This window comes from Neophocaena asiaeorientalis, unplaced genomic scaffold (assembly GCF_003031525.2).
Source record: "Neophocaena asiaeorientalis asiaeorientalis breed wild unplaced genomic scaffold, Neophocaena_asiaeorientalis_V1.1 scaffold438, whole genome shotgun sequence".
Taxonomy (NCBI): Eukaryota; Metazoa; Chordata; class Mammalia; order Artiodactyla; family Phocoenidae; genus Neophocaena; species Neophocaena asiaeorientalis.
In genome coordinates, this window is record NW_020173491.1 from 6,985,310 (window position 1) to 6,999,632 (window position 14,323).

Consider the following 14,323-nt stretch of genomic DNA (forward strand, 5'->3'; position numbering starts at 1 on the left):
TCCTTGGGTTAGTTCCTCTACATGTCTTACGTGGTCACCTTTGGTCGTGGCCTCTGAATCGGTCCACTGCCTCTGGCTAGGCCTCCTCCAATCATCCCACAGCACCTGGAGGGGTCTTCCCAACACACACATCTGAATGTGGTACTCCATTGCTCAGAGCCCTTCGGGGGCTCCCAGTTGCCCTCAGGATAAAGTCCAAATTCCTTGGCCTGGTCTTCTCCCTCAGAGTCTGATCTGGCTGTCACCTCCCGCCATATTCCTCCTCACTCCCCCCACCCCACTCCACACACACACCACCCTCACACCAAGTATATACACACCACATACCCCCCCCACACACACAGCACATGTGCACACAAATTCAGCCACAAGGGATCTTTGTTCACCAAACACGCACTGCCTGATGGGGCTTCCCTGCTTCTGCGTACTCAGCCTGACGTTCTCTTCCCTACCTTTTCTGAGATCAAATTCTCCTAATCCTTTAAGACCCAGCTCAAACGTCAGCCCCTCCTGGACACCTCTGGTGGCCCCTGTCCTGTGAGAGGGAGCGGCCCCGTGGTGCTGTGCTGGGCCCTCTTCTCAGCCCGTCTGTCTGTGAGACAGTGTCCCGAGGCCTGTCTGCCGGCCACACGGGGCCAGGCAGTGGGAGGGCAGGGCCACGGCAAGAATCCCAGTCCCTCCTGCCCCCGAGGGAGCCTGAACTAGGGTGGTACTGGAGACTAGGGAAGCGGTCATGGGTTTGGGGTGTGGAGTCAGGCTGACTTGGATTGAAACCCGAATCTGTCCCTACTTCTTACCAGCTGTGTGTCCTCGGGTTGGCCACTTTCTCCATCTGTAGGTGATGCTTTTGGGGTTCAGTGAGATACTACATGTAAGGCAGGCACTCCTGCGTGCTCACATGGCGCACCCAGAGGCTGGCCCAGGGCGTGCCTTATAGTCAGGGCTCAGTAAATGACTGACTCCTCGCACCTTCTTGGGAGGTGGTCTTTCCAAAGAGAAGAGAAGCTCCCAGAGCAGGGACTGCATCTTTGGCCTTTTCTCAGGCCTTTGGTCCAGGCCTTCACACTCAGTGGAGGCTCCCCCGTGGGTCCTGGCAGTCCCAACAGGCCTCGCCCAAACTCTGTCCCTTGCCCTCTGCCCTCAGGCTGAGCGAGTGCAGCTTCGGGCCACAGCACGTGCCCAGACTGGCCACTGGCCTGAGCCAGGCCCTGCGGCTGACGGAGCTCACGTGAGTGACCAGGCCCCGCCCGTGGGGGCAGCTGAGGGGTGGAGAGTCCCTGCCAGAACCTCTCTGGTAACTGACCTCTGTCTGCAGGCTGACCCAGTGCTTCCTGGGCCTGGAGCAGCTAACCATCCTCCTGGGTCTGCTAAAGTGGCCGGCAGGGCTTCTCACTCTCAGGTATCGCCTGCCCGTGACCCTGGGAGGGGGCCGTGGTGGGAATGGGGGGCAGAGGTGGGCTCTGAAGTATGGGTCCCCCCGAGGTCATGGTCTTAGCCGTTTCCTGCATCCGGAGCCCTGCCACCTGCATGTAGGACCACCCTGCCCATTAGTCCCAGAAACCCGCTCAGGCGCAGAGAAGCCGCCCTCCCCAAGGTGGGGCCTATGTTTGGAGACTTCAGAAAAAGAGGAAACTGAAAAGGACACTGAGCTGAGGTCAGAAATAACATGCAACAAATATCATGTTTGTATGTTCACTGCGATCATTTTAAAACTTTCAGAAAAACAGAAGATTCCAAAAAGTAGAAAAACAATTCTGAAAACTCATTTTCTCATCACCTAGTTCTGACAGTTGTTCCTGGTTTTCCATATTTGCCTCGAATTTTTACTTTTTAGCTGAAGTGTCTTAAAGTAAGATATAGATCTCATAAAATATCACTCCAAAATATTTCACCACAAGTTTTTAAAAAATATGGACATTTTCTACATAATCACCGTTGAATTAGGACACCTACAAAAATCAGTAGCAATTCCTTAGTGGCAGGTATTACCCAGTCCAATCTAAAATTTCCCGCTCTCCCCAGATGGGACGGCTGGCTCTTTGGATCCAGGATCCCGTCAAGGTCCCCATTTGCATGGAGTGGTGATGGCTCTTCGGACTCTTAATGGGTGAACCGTTGACAAAATCGGTCCCCTGTGCTGTAGACCGTCCCACTTTCTGGCTCTGTCTGGTGCTTCCTTGTGATGTCATTGAGTTTGTTCCTCTAACCCCTGACTTTCCTGGAACTGGAAAGGCTCCATGGGATTTGTGTCTAAAAATACCTACTTCATGGCCAATACTGTACACTTTTCAACTCAGCCCCTGATGAGGCACATAGAGTCTGGTTGTTCCCCAACATGACATTTTTTTTAATTGTGGTAGAATACACATAACATAAGATTTACCATCTTAACCATTTTTAAGTGCACAGTTCAGTAGTGTTAAGTACATTCACATTGCTGTGTAACCGAAACTTTTCACGCAAAACTGAAACTCAGTACCCATTAACCGCCCCCCCATTTTCCCCTCCCCCCAGTCCCTGGCTTTCTACTCACCTTTCTACTCTGTTTCTGTGGATCTCACTCCTCTAGGTGCATCATACAAGTGGAATCATACAGTATTTGTCTTTTTGTGATGGGCTTATTTCACTCAGCGTAATATTCTCGGGGTTCATCCTTGTTGTACCATGTTATAGAATTTCCCCTCCTACTTAAGGCTGAATGATATTCCACGGTGTGTACACACCACATTTTCTTTAGCCATTCATCCATCAGTGGACATTTGGGTTGCTTCCACCTTTTGGCTATTGTGAGTAATGCTGCTATGAACATAGGTGTACGAATATCTCTATATCTCAGCTTTCAATTCTTTGGTGTAGAATCGCTAGATCACCCCAAATAGCATTTTAAAATAAAACTTGTCTTACTCTAAAAATAATGTGTACTCCTCGTAGAAATTTGTGGAAAACCCAGGAGAACGTAAGAAGAAAATAGTACTTTGAAAAAAAAATTCAACATAACTTTAGAAGCAGCAATGTTTTAAACAGCTCTCTTTTTTCCTGCTTCTGAATTAATTCATACAGGGACTTCCCTGGCAGTCCAGTGGTTAAGACTTCGCCTTCCAATGCATGGGGTGTGGGTTCAATCCCTGGTCGGGGAGCTAAGATCCCACGTGCCTTGTGGCCAAAAAACAAGAACATAAACAGAAGCAATGTTGTAACAAATTCAATAAAGACTTTAAAATAATGGTTCACATCCAAAAAAAATCTTTAAATTAATGCATACACATTGTAGGAAGTTCAGAAAATACTGAAAACTAAAGAAGAAATAAAATAAAAACACTTCAAGGGAATTCTACAATTGAAACAATCACCATTAACATTTAAGGTATCTTTCTCACAGCTCTGTCCCCCTGCTCCTCACCATATGGGTTTTTCCCTTTCCATATGTATTTTCCCTTCGGGCGGTTGCGTAACTGTTAGAACAAGGATGATGTTAATTTCCTGTTTGATGCTTATGCCTAACTTTAAATTTTATTGCTTTTAAAATCAGCAAAACCCAGAAAGCCTCTAGGCAGCCCCCTTGGCACTTTCCTCCCCGCCCCCACTAACCCTAGGTGACCTTCGTCTGTGTCCACCTCTGTGACAGGGTGGAGGAGCCGTGGGTGGGCAAAGCCGGGGTGCTCACGCTGCTAGAAGTCTGTGCCCAAGCCTCAGGCAACGTCACTGAAATAAGGTAAGTCCAGGGAGGAGGCCCTTCAAGTTCTTCATCTTTTCATGACCATTGGGACCATCCGTCATCTAGACATTGGTCTCTTGTCCTGTGGGGTAATAGCTGCATCCCTAGTGAGTTCTCTGGGTCCCCAAGATGGCAGGAGCTCCTGGGGCATATGTGAGGGGCTACACATACTTGTTGGGACTTGTGCAGTAGGCAAGCCGCAGGACCAGAGAGAGGAAGGCAGCCCCAGGTTCAAGACAAAGAGCTGTTAGATCCCAGACAGACACTGCTGGAAGTCCATGCTGGTTGTCTGGAAGGGGCCCCTGGTGACAGTAACACACACCATGGCTCTGTGACCAGAGGTGCCAGGATCCCATGGACTAGCTAAGAGCAAAGGCGCTGGTGTCTCGCTGACCTATGTCCAGATCCCCACTGGGTCTGGGAGCTCAGTCAGCTGAGCAGCCCCAGTCCCAGCACAGCCGATACAGGAAAGCTGCTATGGGCCTCACGCTGGCTACCCCTTCCCTCCTCAGCATCTCCGAGACCCAGCAGCAGCTCTGTATCCAGCTGGAATTTCCCCATCAGGAGAACCCAGAAGCCACGACCCTCAGGTGAGACCCAGTACCTGGGGCCCCAAGAGAGAGGCTGGTGATGGAGGGAGGGGGAGAGGGGGGTACTGCTGCTTCTGACCAATAATTCTTATGCCCCTGCTCAGAGTCCTTTGATGCCCAAAGTCTCTACATGGCCTGTGAGATCTAGCCCAACCTACCTCTTCATGCTATCTATCCCTACCCCAAACCCCAGTCTAGGCTCCAGCTAAGCTTCCAGTACCTTAAACACCACCTTGCTCTCTGACCGCAGGGCCTTTGCACAGGCTGTTTCCTGCCCAGAATATTCTCTCCTCCCTTTCCTTCTTCATCCTTCTTCACCTGGCTAACTCGACCTCATCCTTCAGGTCTCAGTTTAAATGCCACCATCTCAGGGAGGCCCCTCCAACCCACCCAGACTTAGTCAAGTCCTCCCATCATCCATTCTTACAGATGCCTGGGTTCACAGCTCCTCTAATCCATATAGCACATTTCTGGAAATTAAAATGTCACCTCTTTGGGGGAATGCAGCCCTGCAAGTATACATTGTGAGGACTAGACCATACCTGGATCTCAGCCCCAACTCACTTCCTTGGCTGGGTCTCCTTGTGCAGTGAACAACCTGCACAGCCATACCAGGTGCCCCATCCTGACCTCTCCTTCATAGTACTTCCCATGATTGATTAGTAAATTGGGGGACTTTATTTGATTAGCATTTATTTACCACCGTAAGAAACGCTCCTTGCAAGTAGGGACTGAGTCCCTGGTACTGAGCCAGGTGTTTAGAAGCTGCTGCCTCCCTCTCCACCTCCAGGCTGGCTCACCGTGACCTTGGGGCCCACCACAGCCTTCTTGCCAGGCAGCTGATGGAGACCTGCGCCCGGCTGCGGCAGCTCAGGTCAGCACCTTGAAACGCTGTCTGGGGCCCTGAGTTCTCTGATTGACCCCAGTGCCCGCTCCAGGCCATAGGTGAGAGGCTGGCCAGTGCAGGATGGAGATGAGCAGAGCGTGGGGCTGTGCTAGCATTCTTGCTTCCCTCTGCAGGAGAGAATCACACCTGGCCAGTGGGGGAGAGCCCCAGGGTGGCAGAGGGGAGCCCTGCCCCACTGGGAGCCCTTGGGTGGGCCTTTCCCCTCTCTTGGCCTCCCCATCTTTGTGTGATGTTTGATCCCTGAGGTGTGTCCAGCCTGAAATCCTCTGGAATATGCTTGGGCCTTTTCAGCTTGTCCCAGGTGAACCTCTGCGAAGCCAGTGCTCTGCTGCTACAAAGCCTCCTGCTGTCCCTCTCTGAGCTGAAGAACTTCCGGTATGCAGACAAGACTTTCACTCAGGGCCTCCCCCGCACTTCCAGCCCCCTGCAGCTCAGCCCCACCCCCACACTTCCTGTTCTCCCCAACCCTGCGCTCAAAGGAGCTCTGTGTCCCCATCCCATGGGCTGGGACCACACATGACCCTGGAGATGATGCCAGGGTTCACGGTCATCTACATGGCCATGTGGCATGAAGGTGATTCCCTTTTGAATGCTCTTTCTTTTTCTTTTCTTTATTATTTGGAAATAATTGCAAACTAATAGAAAAGTTACGGGAAGACTGAGAACCTCCATATGCCATTTTCCCAGATTAACCCTTTGTCATTATTTTTTCACATTTGCTCTTTTCTTCCCTTCCTCCTTCCTCACCCCTCCCCTCTCTTCTTCACCCCCCCTTTCTTGTTCTGAACCATTTGAAAGTAAGTTGTATAATTATGCCCCTTCGCCCCTTAATATTTCAGTGAATTTCCTAAGAACAAGAACATTCTCTCCCCTAATCCAGTAAAAGTATGAAATTCAGGCAATTTAACATGGATATCCTACTATTATCTAAGCTACAGTTTATATTCCAATTTTGCCAATTGTCCCAGTAATGTTTATTGCATTTTTTTTTCAGTCCTGGATTCCATCCAGGATCACACACTGTGTTCAGTTGTCATCTCTCTTCAGTCTCCTTCAATTTGGAATGTGTCCTCAGCCCCTCTTTGTGTTTCACACTGTCATGACATGTACCTGGCAGTTATTTTGTAGAACGCCCTTCTGCTTGGCTTTCTCTGCTGTTTCCTCATGCTTAGATTTAGGTTCTGCATTGGGGGCAGGAATATCACAGAGGTGCTGCTGTGCTCTTCTCAGTGTGTCACACCGGGCGGCCCATCATGCCTACTTGTCCCCTTACTGGGGATGTTAACTGTGATCTCCTGGTTAAGGTGGTGTCTGCCAGGTTTCTTCACTTGCAAAGCTACTGTTTTTCCCTTTGTAATTAACCAGTTATCTGGTAGGAAGATACCTTAAGATGATGTAAATATCCCGGTCTTCCTCAAACTTTCACCCAGGATGTTTAGCATCCATTGGTAATTCTTGCCTGAATCAAATATCAAGGATGATGGTTGCAAAGTGGAGCTTTTGTAACTCTCAGTTCTCTTTTAATTCAACCGATCACATCAGGGGGAAGGTCTCCTTTTGGTACTAATATATCTTTAACACCCTCTCCAATACTTGCTACATTTTCTGTTTAAATAAAGATGCAGAGCTCATGGTAAGTGACAGTAACTAGCTAGACTTCACAGTGATGCCTGATTATGACAGACATTGTGAAGTTGCTACCTGAATGATTGTGGTTTAAACAAGTATTCAACTAGTCCATGTTCCTGCCTCCAAGCTATGTCTTGACTTAAAGATTCCCTGATGGGAGAGATTTATGAAGGGAAGGAAGGTCCCCTCCCACTGCCCCCCAGGAACCATTCCCCACCCCTCCTCCTTGCCCTCTGCCACCAGCATCCAGAGCTCCCAAGACCCAGAGCTCCTACCTGACCTGCCTCCCTTTGGCCCTTTGACCCCCACCAGGCTGACCTCCAGCTGTGTGAGCTCCAGTGCGCTAGCCCACCTGACATCTGGTCTAAGCCACTGTCACCACCTGGAGGAGCTGGAGTGAGTTGTGGGGTGGAAGGGTCCGAGAGGGGATGGCCCAGCAAAGGCAAAGGGTGGGGAGGACAGTTGTGCCTTTGGTTAAAGTGGGTGGTGGGACTTCAGCCTATCGCTTTTCTCCCTGATGAAGCCCGGCAACTCTGGGTGTGGCTTGGGGAAGGCTGAGCGCTGGGTTCTTGGTCCCAACTTTATCACTCACTCAGAGTGACCTTGGGCGAATAACCGTGCCTCTCTAGACTTGGACAGCCTCATCTGTAAAATGGGGCTCATCATCCTTTTCTGCCTAGAGCGGCTCTGGGTGTTGGGTAGAGAGAGAGCTAAGGGACAGAAGGGATCATTGCACGTGTGTGTGTGTGTGTGTGTGTGTGTGTGTGTGTGTGTGTGTGTGTGTGTGTGTTTGTCACTTGTCCCTGGCTTCCTCTGGTGCAGCCCTCATCCAGGGCATCCTTTCTCAGCTGGGTCAGCTGTGACTGCAGTGCCCACCTCCTCGGGGACCCCAGAGCCTGACCCTTGGGGCCAGGAATGTCCCTGTGCAGCCTGGGTAGGAAGGGTGGTCTGGGATCTGTGGACCCAGAGCCAGCCTCCTGGGGGGACTGGGGTGGTAAGGGGGACTGATTTGACAGCTCAGCTCCAGGGGCTGGGCAGGCTTGTCTAACCCTCACCTCATGCTTGGTCCCCTCCAGCTTGTCTAACAATCAACTTGGCGAGGAGGGTACCAAGGTGCTGACGGGGGCCCTTGAGGGCAAGTGCTGGCTGAAGAGGCTTGAGTAAGTGGTGGTGGTTAATGGGGGTGAGAGCAGGGGAGTTGGGAGCATGTCTAAGAACCTTTGCATCTCTAGTGAACACACCACTGTCAATCTCCTGGATGGACTCAGGTGAGCTGAATGCCCTCCCTTTTCCCTCCTTACCTGGCTCTGGGTGTTATCAAAATGCTTGATCATAAGGAACAGAATACTCAGTCAAAGCAACCCAACCCAGAAATGTATTAACTCGTGTCACAGAAAATAATAAGGCAACTGATTTCAGGCTTGGTTGGATCCAGGTTCTCTATTTGTTCCCCCTCCTCCCTCCCTCCCTCTCTCTCTCTCCCTTCCCCTCCCTCTCTCCTCCCCACCCCCCATCTCTTTACTTCATCCTCAGGCAGGCTCTTCCTGCAGCTGCAGGTTCACTTTCTACCAGCCAAGTGGAAAGGGAGCACCTTTTTCCCTGTACCTACAACACAAGTCCCTAGAATGAGTCTCACTGGACTAGCCCAGGTCACATGCCCACCCCTAAACCAATCACTGCGGCTCTAAGCACACGATAATCTGATTGGCCAGATCTGGGTCACATGCCCATCCAATCATCTGGACTGAGTCAGGGGTGGTATTTCAGGGGACTATTAACACAAGACAGGGAAACAAACTCTGGGCAGGAAAAAAAACCCATAGATGACCACTGCCATGTGCCTACAATCGTTTCCTTAGTAACTGGCAACTTTTACTCTCACCTGTAATTTGGAGTCACCAAATTCTTAGAAACGTTGGAAACAGCCGCAGTCTGAAGGACAGGTCCCCATCCTGCACAGACGTGACAGTATCGAGACAGAACACTTGACAAGGCATCTTCTGCTTTTAATCTCTAAGTTTATCCGTTGACCAAAAATACACACGAATTATAAAAAGTTCCATCATCATAGAAATATGTAACAATGAACGTGAAATCCCTGGCAATGACACCCCCTGGGAAAACTTCTGTAAATGAGCAGTTTGTGAGTTTTCTCTCCTGCCCAAGGTGGGGCCATGGGTAACACATGGTTGGGCCCAGGAATGGGAATCCTACAGCCTTGGGTTCTGTTCCTGATGCTGCCGCTTTCTGTGTGTGACTGCTGGGCCTCAGTGTGCCTCATCTGTAAAATGGGGATAACTGTATATCATATCATCTCTACATGGCCCTTAGTATGTGCTTGGTATGTGGTCGCTATGATTACTGATCAGTAGTCTGGGTCTAGTGTGATTCAGAATATGGAACTGCTGCCTGGATGACTGTAATTCTTACAGAGAAAACAGCCTTTGGATTTCCCGGTGCAGTTTTGTTTGTACAGTTTTTGGGTTTTTTTTTACACTGTGTGGATGTAAGTGGCTGTCTTGGAGATCACTGGGCATTGCTGAGCACTCAAGGTCTGCGTCAGGGACCCAAGCCCAGTATGCCAAGTCCTCCTGTGGCCTCCTCTCCTCCAGCCTCAGCCACCTCCCACTGGGCGGCTCTACCCTGGCTGCACTCACTCGAGGACTAAGCCACATGACCCTCCTGCAGAGCCTCCGGTGAGTAACCAAGTGACCCCATAGGAGTGAGTAGGAGGAGGTACTTCCAAGTTCTGCTGGGACCACCCATCTAGGGAAACACTGGGGCACCTCCCTGAGAACCCTCTGTGGCTCCTGTCCTCGCCACATTCCTATAACCCTCCCAGGTCGGTGTCACAGCTCTTGCCTTTTACTGCCACCAGCTTCCTCTGCGCTACACAAGTGACCTGAAGGAGCTGAGCCCAAGTCCTAGGACAACCCTTCATGTGTACAAATTCATCCTCTGTTCTTGTTCTTGTTTCTGATTCACGGTTGTGGGTTGCCTAGATTCTGCATTTCAAGCTCCCAGGTGATGCCAGTTCTGGGGGCCACAGACCACACTTTGAGTAGTGATGGTCTAGCCTCAGAGCTGATGACCTTGATATTCTGCCCTTGTGCCCCTGGCCACTTTGAGAAACAAATAGCACATGTTCTTTTCATGTGATTTTTCAAAATATGAAATATTGTGACTCTAAACAAACCCAAGCAATGACAAAGCATTGTTTTGTTTTTATCCAAGTCCCAGCCCCCCACTCTGGCAGGGTAGAGCATGTAGGAGATGAGCTCAGAGAGTTTGGGGGACCAGGTCATTTCACCCCAAATTAATTTACCGAAAGGCAGTTCCCTAAAAATTAATTTGCAAAACGAAAGGCAACAAAACAAACAACCCTCAGACTAATGCATCAGCTGTTTTGTTTCGTTTGTCTCTTCCCCCCATTCACAGAGGCAGGGTGTGGTCAAGTGCAGAAAAGACCATAAATAGACTGGGTTTAAGGAAAAGCCCACTGTTTTTATAGATTAGAACGGGATGAGTTGTGAGAGACACGTGAAACTGACATTCAGCCCGGCTGGCCTGAAGATCCCTGACATAGGGGCAGAGGCAAAGCCTGGCCAAACCAAAAAAATGTGGCCACTGCTCCAGGCCAATGGCTCTGGCCTTTCATTTCCACCTTGCCTGTGAGGCCGTGGGGGTCTTTGGCCCATCACGGCTCCTCCCTGGGCCTCCTCCGAATTCTCCTCTGGGTATTAGGTACAGTCTGCCCACCTTGCCCATCCCCCTCCCTCGGACGTTTTTGTGACTGACATGTGAGTTCCTGGAAGTGTAAAGGCTCTGCAAACTGTGGAGTTCTTAGCACTGCACTTGCAAATGCCTTCACTCCTGACTAAGGCTTCTTGGCCCTGCTTCTCCAGTCTGAGAGCTGCCACCAGCTTGGAGGAGCTAGGGTGAGTTGCCTGTCCCTCCCCCAGACCCAAGACAGCTTTGGCAGGGGAAGGTGACAGAAGCAAGGGGCCCCTGGAGGACACTCTTCACTTCCTAGTCTCGTCACCTTCACCCACTCATATACTGCATCACCCCAGACCCAGAGCCTCGGGAAACCCAAAGACAGGATATGAGAGTGTTGATTGCAGCAAGAAGGATTTAGGTCAGACACCGGGGAGAACATCCTAAACAGAAGACAAGAGTTTGGAGTCCTCACCCAACATAGGGTGAGAGGACTTTATCACTGTGGCTGAGGCCTTTCTCTAGACGTTGGCCTCCTATTCTGGGATGAGGACACAGACAAGATGAGATGGGTGGCAGGCTGATGGTTGCAATTCCCCTGCTGTTCTCTCCCCAAGCTTGAGCCACAACCAGATTGGAGACACCGGTGCCCAGAACTTAGCTGCTGTCCTGCCGGGACTGCCTGAGCTCAGGAAGATAGAGTGAGTGGCCAGCCCTCCTGACAGGGGTCCTCAGCAGCTACACCATGGTCCAGGGAGACTCTGGCTCCCCCCTGTAACCTCAGTGTCTAGGCCCTGGGGCTGGTTACCTCCTGGAACTGTTGATCTGGGGACCTTGAGCCAGCCCAATCCCCTGCTCTTCCCTGGGCCTCTCTGTCCCATCAGGCTGGGACAGCGTGTGGCGAGAGTGCTGTCTCTTAGGGCCCTAGCAGATGTGGTGGGGTTGGCGGGGGACGGGGGAGTCAAGGGTGTGACGTCTGCCCCTCCTCAGCCTCTCGGCGAATGGCATCGGCCCGGCAGGGGGAGCACGGTTGGCGGAGTGTCTCCCGCTTTGCAGGCACCTAGAGGAGCTGATGTGAGTGTCTGCCCGGGTGGGCTGCCCTCTGTGTCCCCGCAGGCCACCTGGCCCTTGGGTCCCCCAGTGGGCACAGGGCAGGGGTATGGAGCAGGCCAGCCTGGTGCTCAATTTCATCCCCTCTCCTCTTCCAGGCTCGGCTACAACGCCCTGGGAGACCCCACAGCCCTGGGGCTGGCCAGGGGGCTGCCCCGGCACCTGAGGGTCCTGCAGTGAGTGGCCCCCTGCCCGCGGTGTGTGCAGGGTTAGCGGGAGGGGTTCCCCAAGGAGCACTAGGGGACCGAGGCTCCCATCGGCTGAGCTGCCCTGCCTTAGGGGAAACCGTGGCGTGTGCTGGGGCTGGCTGCCCCTCCCCCACCTGCTTCTCCCCTGCCTCTGGAGCCTGGGACAGGGAGATCAGGAGACCCAGCCTCATCCTGACTCTGCCACCAGCCCCCTGTGGGCCCTTGGCCAAGCCCCTGCCCCTTCTGAGTCTCAGTTTCCTCATAGCTCAGCGTACCCTGTGAGCCAGTCTCCGAGGGGGAGTGAGGAAGTGTCAGCAAAGGGCTATGCAGGAGAAAAGCGACCTGCCACTTTACAGTTTATGTCCATGGTCTCATCTGAGCCCTGTGAGGCCGGGATTTCTACTTGCTCCATTTTCCAGGCAAGGGAACTAAAGCCTGGAGAGGTGTGGAAAGCTTTGCCCTATTAATACATCAAGGAGCCAGGCCTTGAACTTGGGATCTCAGACCCCAAAGCCAGGGCCCTTGATACCCACCCAGGTCCTATGTGGGTGGGGAGAGGGGTTAGGGTGGCAGTTACCCAGAGACTGTCTAAGGTCTGGCAGTGCAGCCTGAGACAAGGCTCAGGGTGGGGGGATCTAGCGCCCCCCAGTTCCCATACCTGGTCCCCCAGGCTCCCCTCACCCCTTCCCTTTCCTCAGCCTGACATCCAGCCATCTTGGCCCAGAGGGAGCACTGAGCCTGGGCCAGGCCCTGGATGGATGCCCACACATAGAAGAGATCAGGTGAGTAGAGGCCGCGGAGCCTGGGCAGGGGGCCAGGCCCGGGGGGGTGGCCTGGGGCTTCCTCTCACAGGTGTCTCCCCTGCCCTGCAGCTTGGCAGAGAACAACCTGGCCGGAGGGGTCCCACATTTCCATCTGGGGCTCCCACTGCTCCGGCAGATCGAGTAAGTAGCCTCCTCTGACTGCCCAGGGAGCTGGGGTGCTGTAGGGGGCAGTCCTTCTCTGGCTGAGCCTGATACCTGGGAAGGCTTTTGAAGTGACAGAGGCCTCAGGTATGGGGGGAGCCTGGAACTAAAAAAAGAGGGCGCACTTTCCTAAGACTCCCAGCCTGCCCCAGATGCTGGCCACTCTGCTTCCTCCTGCTGTGATTGCAGGGTGGGGAGAGGGCCACTAGGCTGAGGGTGCCCCTGACTCAGATACCTCCCTCCCATCCCCTTCTCCGTCTCCATCTCCAGCCTGGTGTCGTGTGAGATTGACAACCAGACTGCCAAGCCCCTCACTGCCAGCTTCGTCCTCTGCCCGGCCCTGGAAGAAATCATGTGAGTGCCTGGGAGAGCCCTGAGCTGGGCAAAGTGGGCACCTGGGGGCCTGGTTCCTTCCTCCCTGGAGGTCTTCCCATCTTGTACGGGGAAGGTCATTCTTTCTCAAAGCTCCTCTCGAGGAAGTTTTAACACTTGAGCTGCGAGTGTTGTTTGTTTAAGCCATTCACCCTTTCCTGCCCATTTCCCCATCTGTGGAGGGTGAGAGGGGCAGTGGACCAGATGGAGATGGTTAGGACCATTTCCCGATTGTCCCTTTGGGAAGCGTCTGGATAGACTACCTCACCGGGTTTATGGAGCCTTGATTTACGAACCACCTGTTGGTAGTGAGGAGTGGCTGAAAGCAGCAGGCCCCCCGACCTGCCCACTGGCCATGCCCACCTCCCTCTTGGCCATCAGAGGTGCTCAGACCTTGGGGCCTGGCAGTACTGCCTCAGGGATAAACTAGATTGCCAGGACTAGCCTGGGACCCTGAGCATGGTGGAAGAAAATGGGATTTCCTTAAGTACAGGACACAAGGGATTACAAGATTTTAGGTTTGCCTCCTAAAGATTTTAATTCTTCTCATTACTTTACACCAAAGAGAAAGTCTCAGATCAGGGCTAACTCACCAAACACTGGTGATTATCCCTTTTTAGCCAGCAGGGGGCAGACCACAGGGTTAGCGCCTTAGGAAGGACGCAGGTTCCAGCTAGAAGTACCATTGTTTGCACTGTGTTTACCCTTGTAACTACCTCCTACTTAGGGTCCTTAACACAAGTCTTTCATTGATAGCAGTGATAAATGTTTCCTAAGATCAGCTTCTTAAAGTGAAAAAAAAAGAGGGGACAGAGGACTGATTTAAAGAAAAATATGAAACAAATAATACAGGCGGTACATGGATGTAGCAGAGTCAGGATGGAGGCACACGCACGGTGGAAATAATACAGGCGGTACATGGATGTAGCAGAGTCAGGACGGAGGCACACGCACGGTGGAAGTTTGGATCATGATGTCTCCACAGACCTCGTGTTCTGAACTCTCAGGACAGCCAGCTCCTAAGCTGTCTGGGTTCTGAGGGATGACCGGCTCGGGAATGGGGTGGGGAGGTAGGAAGGAGCCTCCTGTGCCTTGTAAAGCCTTCAGGGAGGGCCCGCAGGCCCCCGTGG

At 52.2% G+C, this 14,323-nt stretch overlaps 1 protein-coding gene across 12 annotated transcripts in view; it reads left to right on the top strand.

Annotated features, from left to right (window-relative positions):
* NLRC5 (NLR family CARD domain containing 5) overlaps nt 1–14,323 on the top strand; it is a 95,023-nt gene that overhangs the window by 72,397 nt on the left and 8,303 nt on the right. For 11 of the 12 annotated variants that reach the window (XM_024747353.1, XM_024747349.1, XM_024747354.1 and 8 more), the window contains 15 exons: nt 1,145–1,228; nt 1,316–1,399; nt 3,626–3,712; nt 4,228–4,305; nt 5,096–5,179; nt 5,504–5,587; nt 7,154–7,237; nt 7,918–8,001; nt 9,454–9,537; nt 11,176–11,259; nt 11,549–11,632; nt 11,767–11,844; nt 12,555–12,638; nt 12,729–12,800; nt 13,092–13,175. In XM_024747353.1, the coding sequence (XP_024603121.1) occupies nt 1,145–1,228; nt 1,316–1,399; nt 3,626–3,712; nt 4,228–4,305; nt 5,096–5,179; nt 5,504–5,587; nt 7,154–7,237; nt 7,918–8,001; nt 9,454–9,537; nt 11,176–11,259; nt 11,549–11,632; nt 11,767–11,844; nt 12,555–12,638; nt 12,729–12,800; nt 13,092–13,175 (1,239 nt within the window). The remainder of the gene's footprint in view (nt 1–1,144; nt 1,229–1,315; nt 1,400–3,625; nt 3,713–4,227; nt 4,306–5,095; nt 5,180–5,503; nt 5,588–7,153; nt 7,238–7,917; nt 8,002–9,453; nt 9,538–11,175; nt 11,260–11,548; nt 11,633–11,766; nt 11,845–12,554; nt 12,639–12,728; nt 12,801–13,091; nt 13,176–14,323) is intronic. The other variant, XM_024747359.1, reaches the window with a different exon arrangement.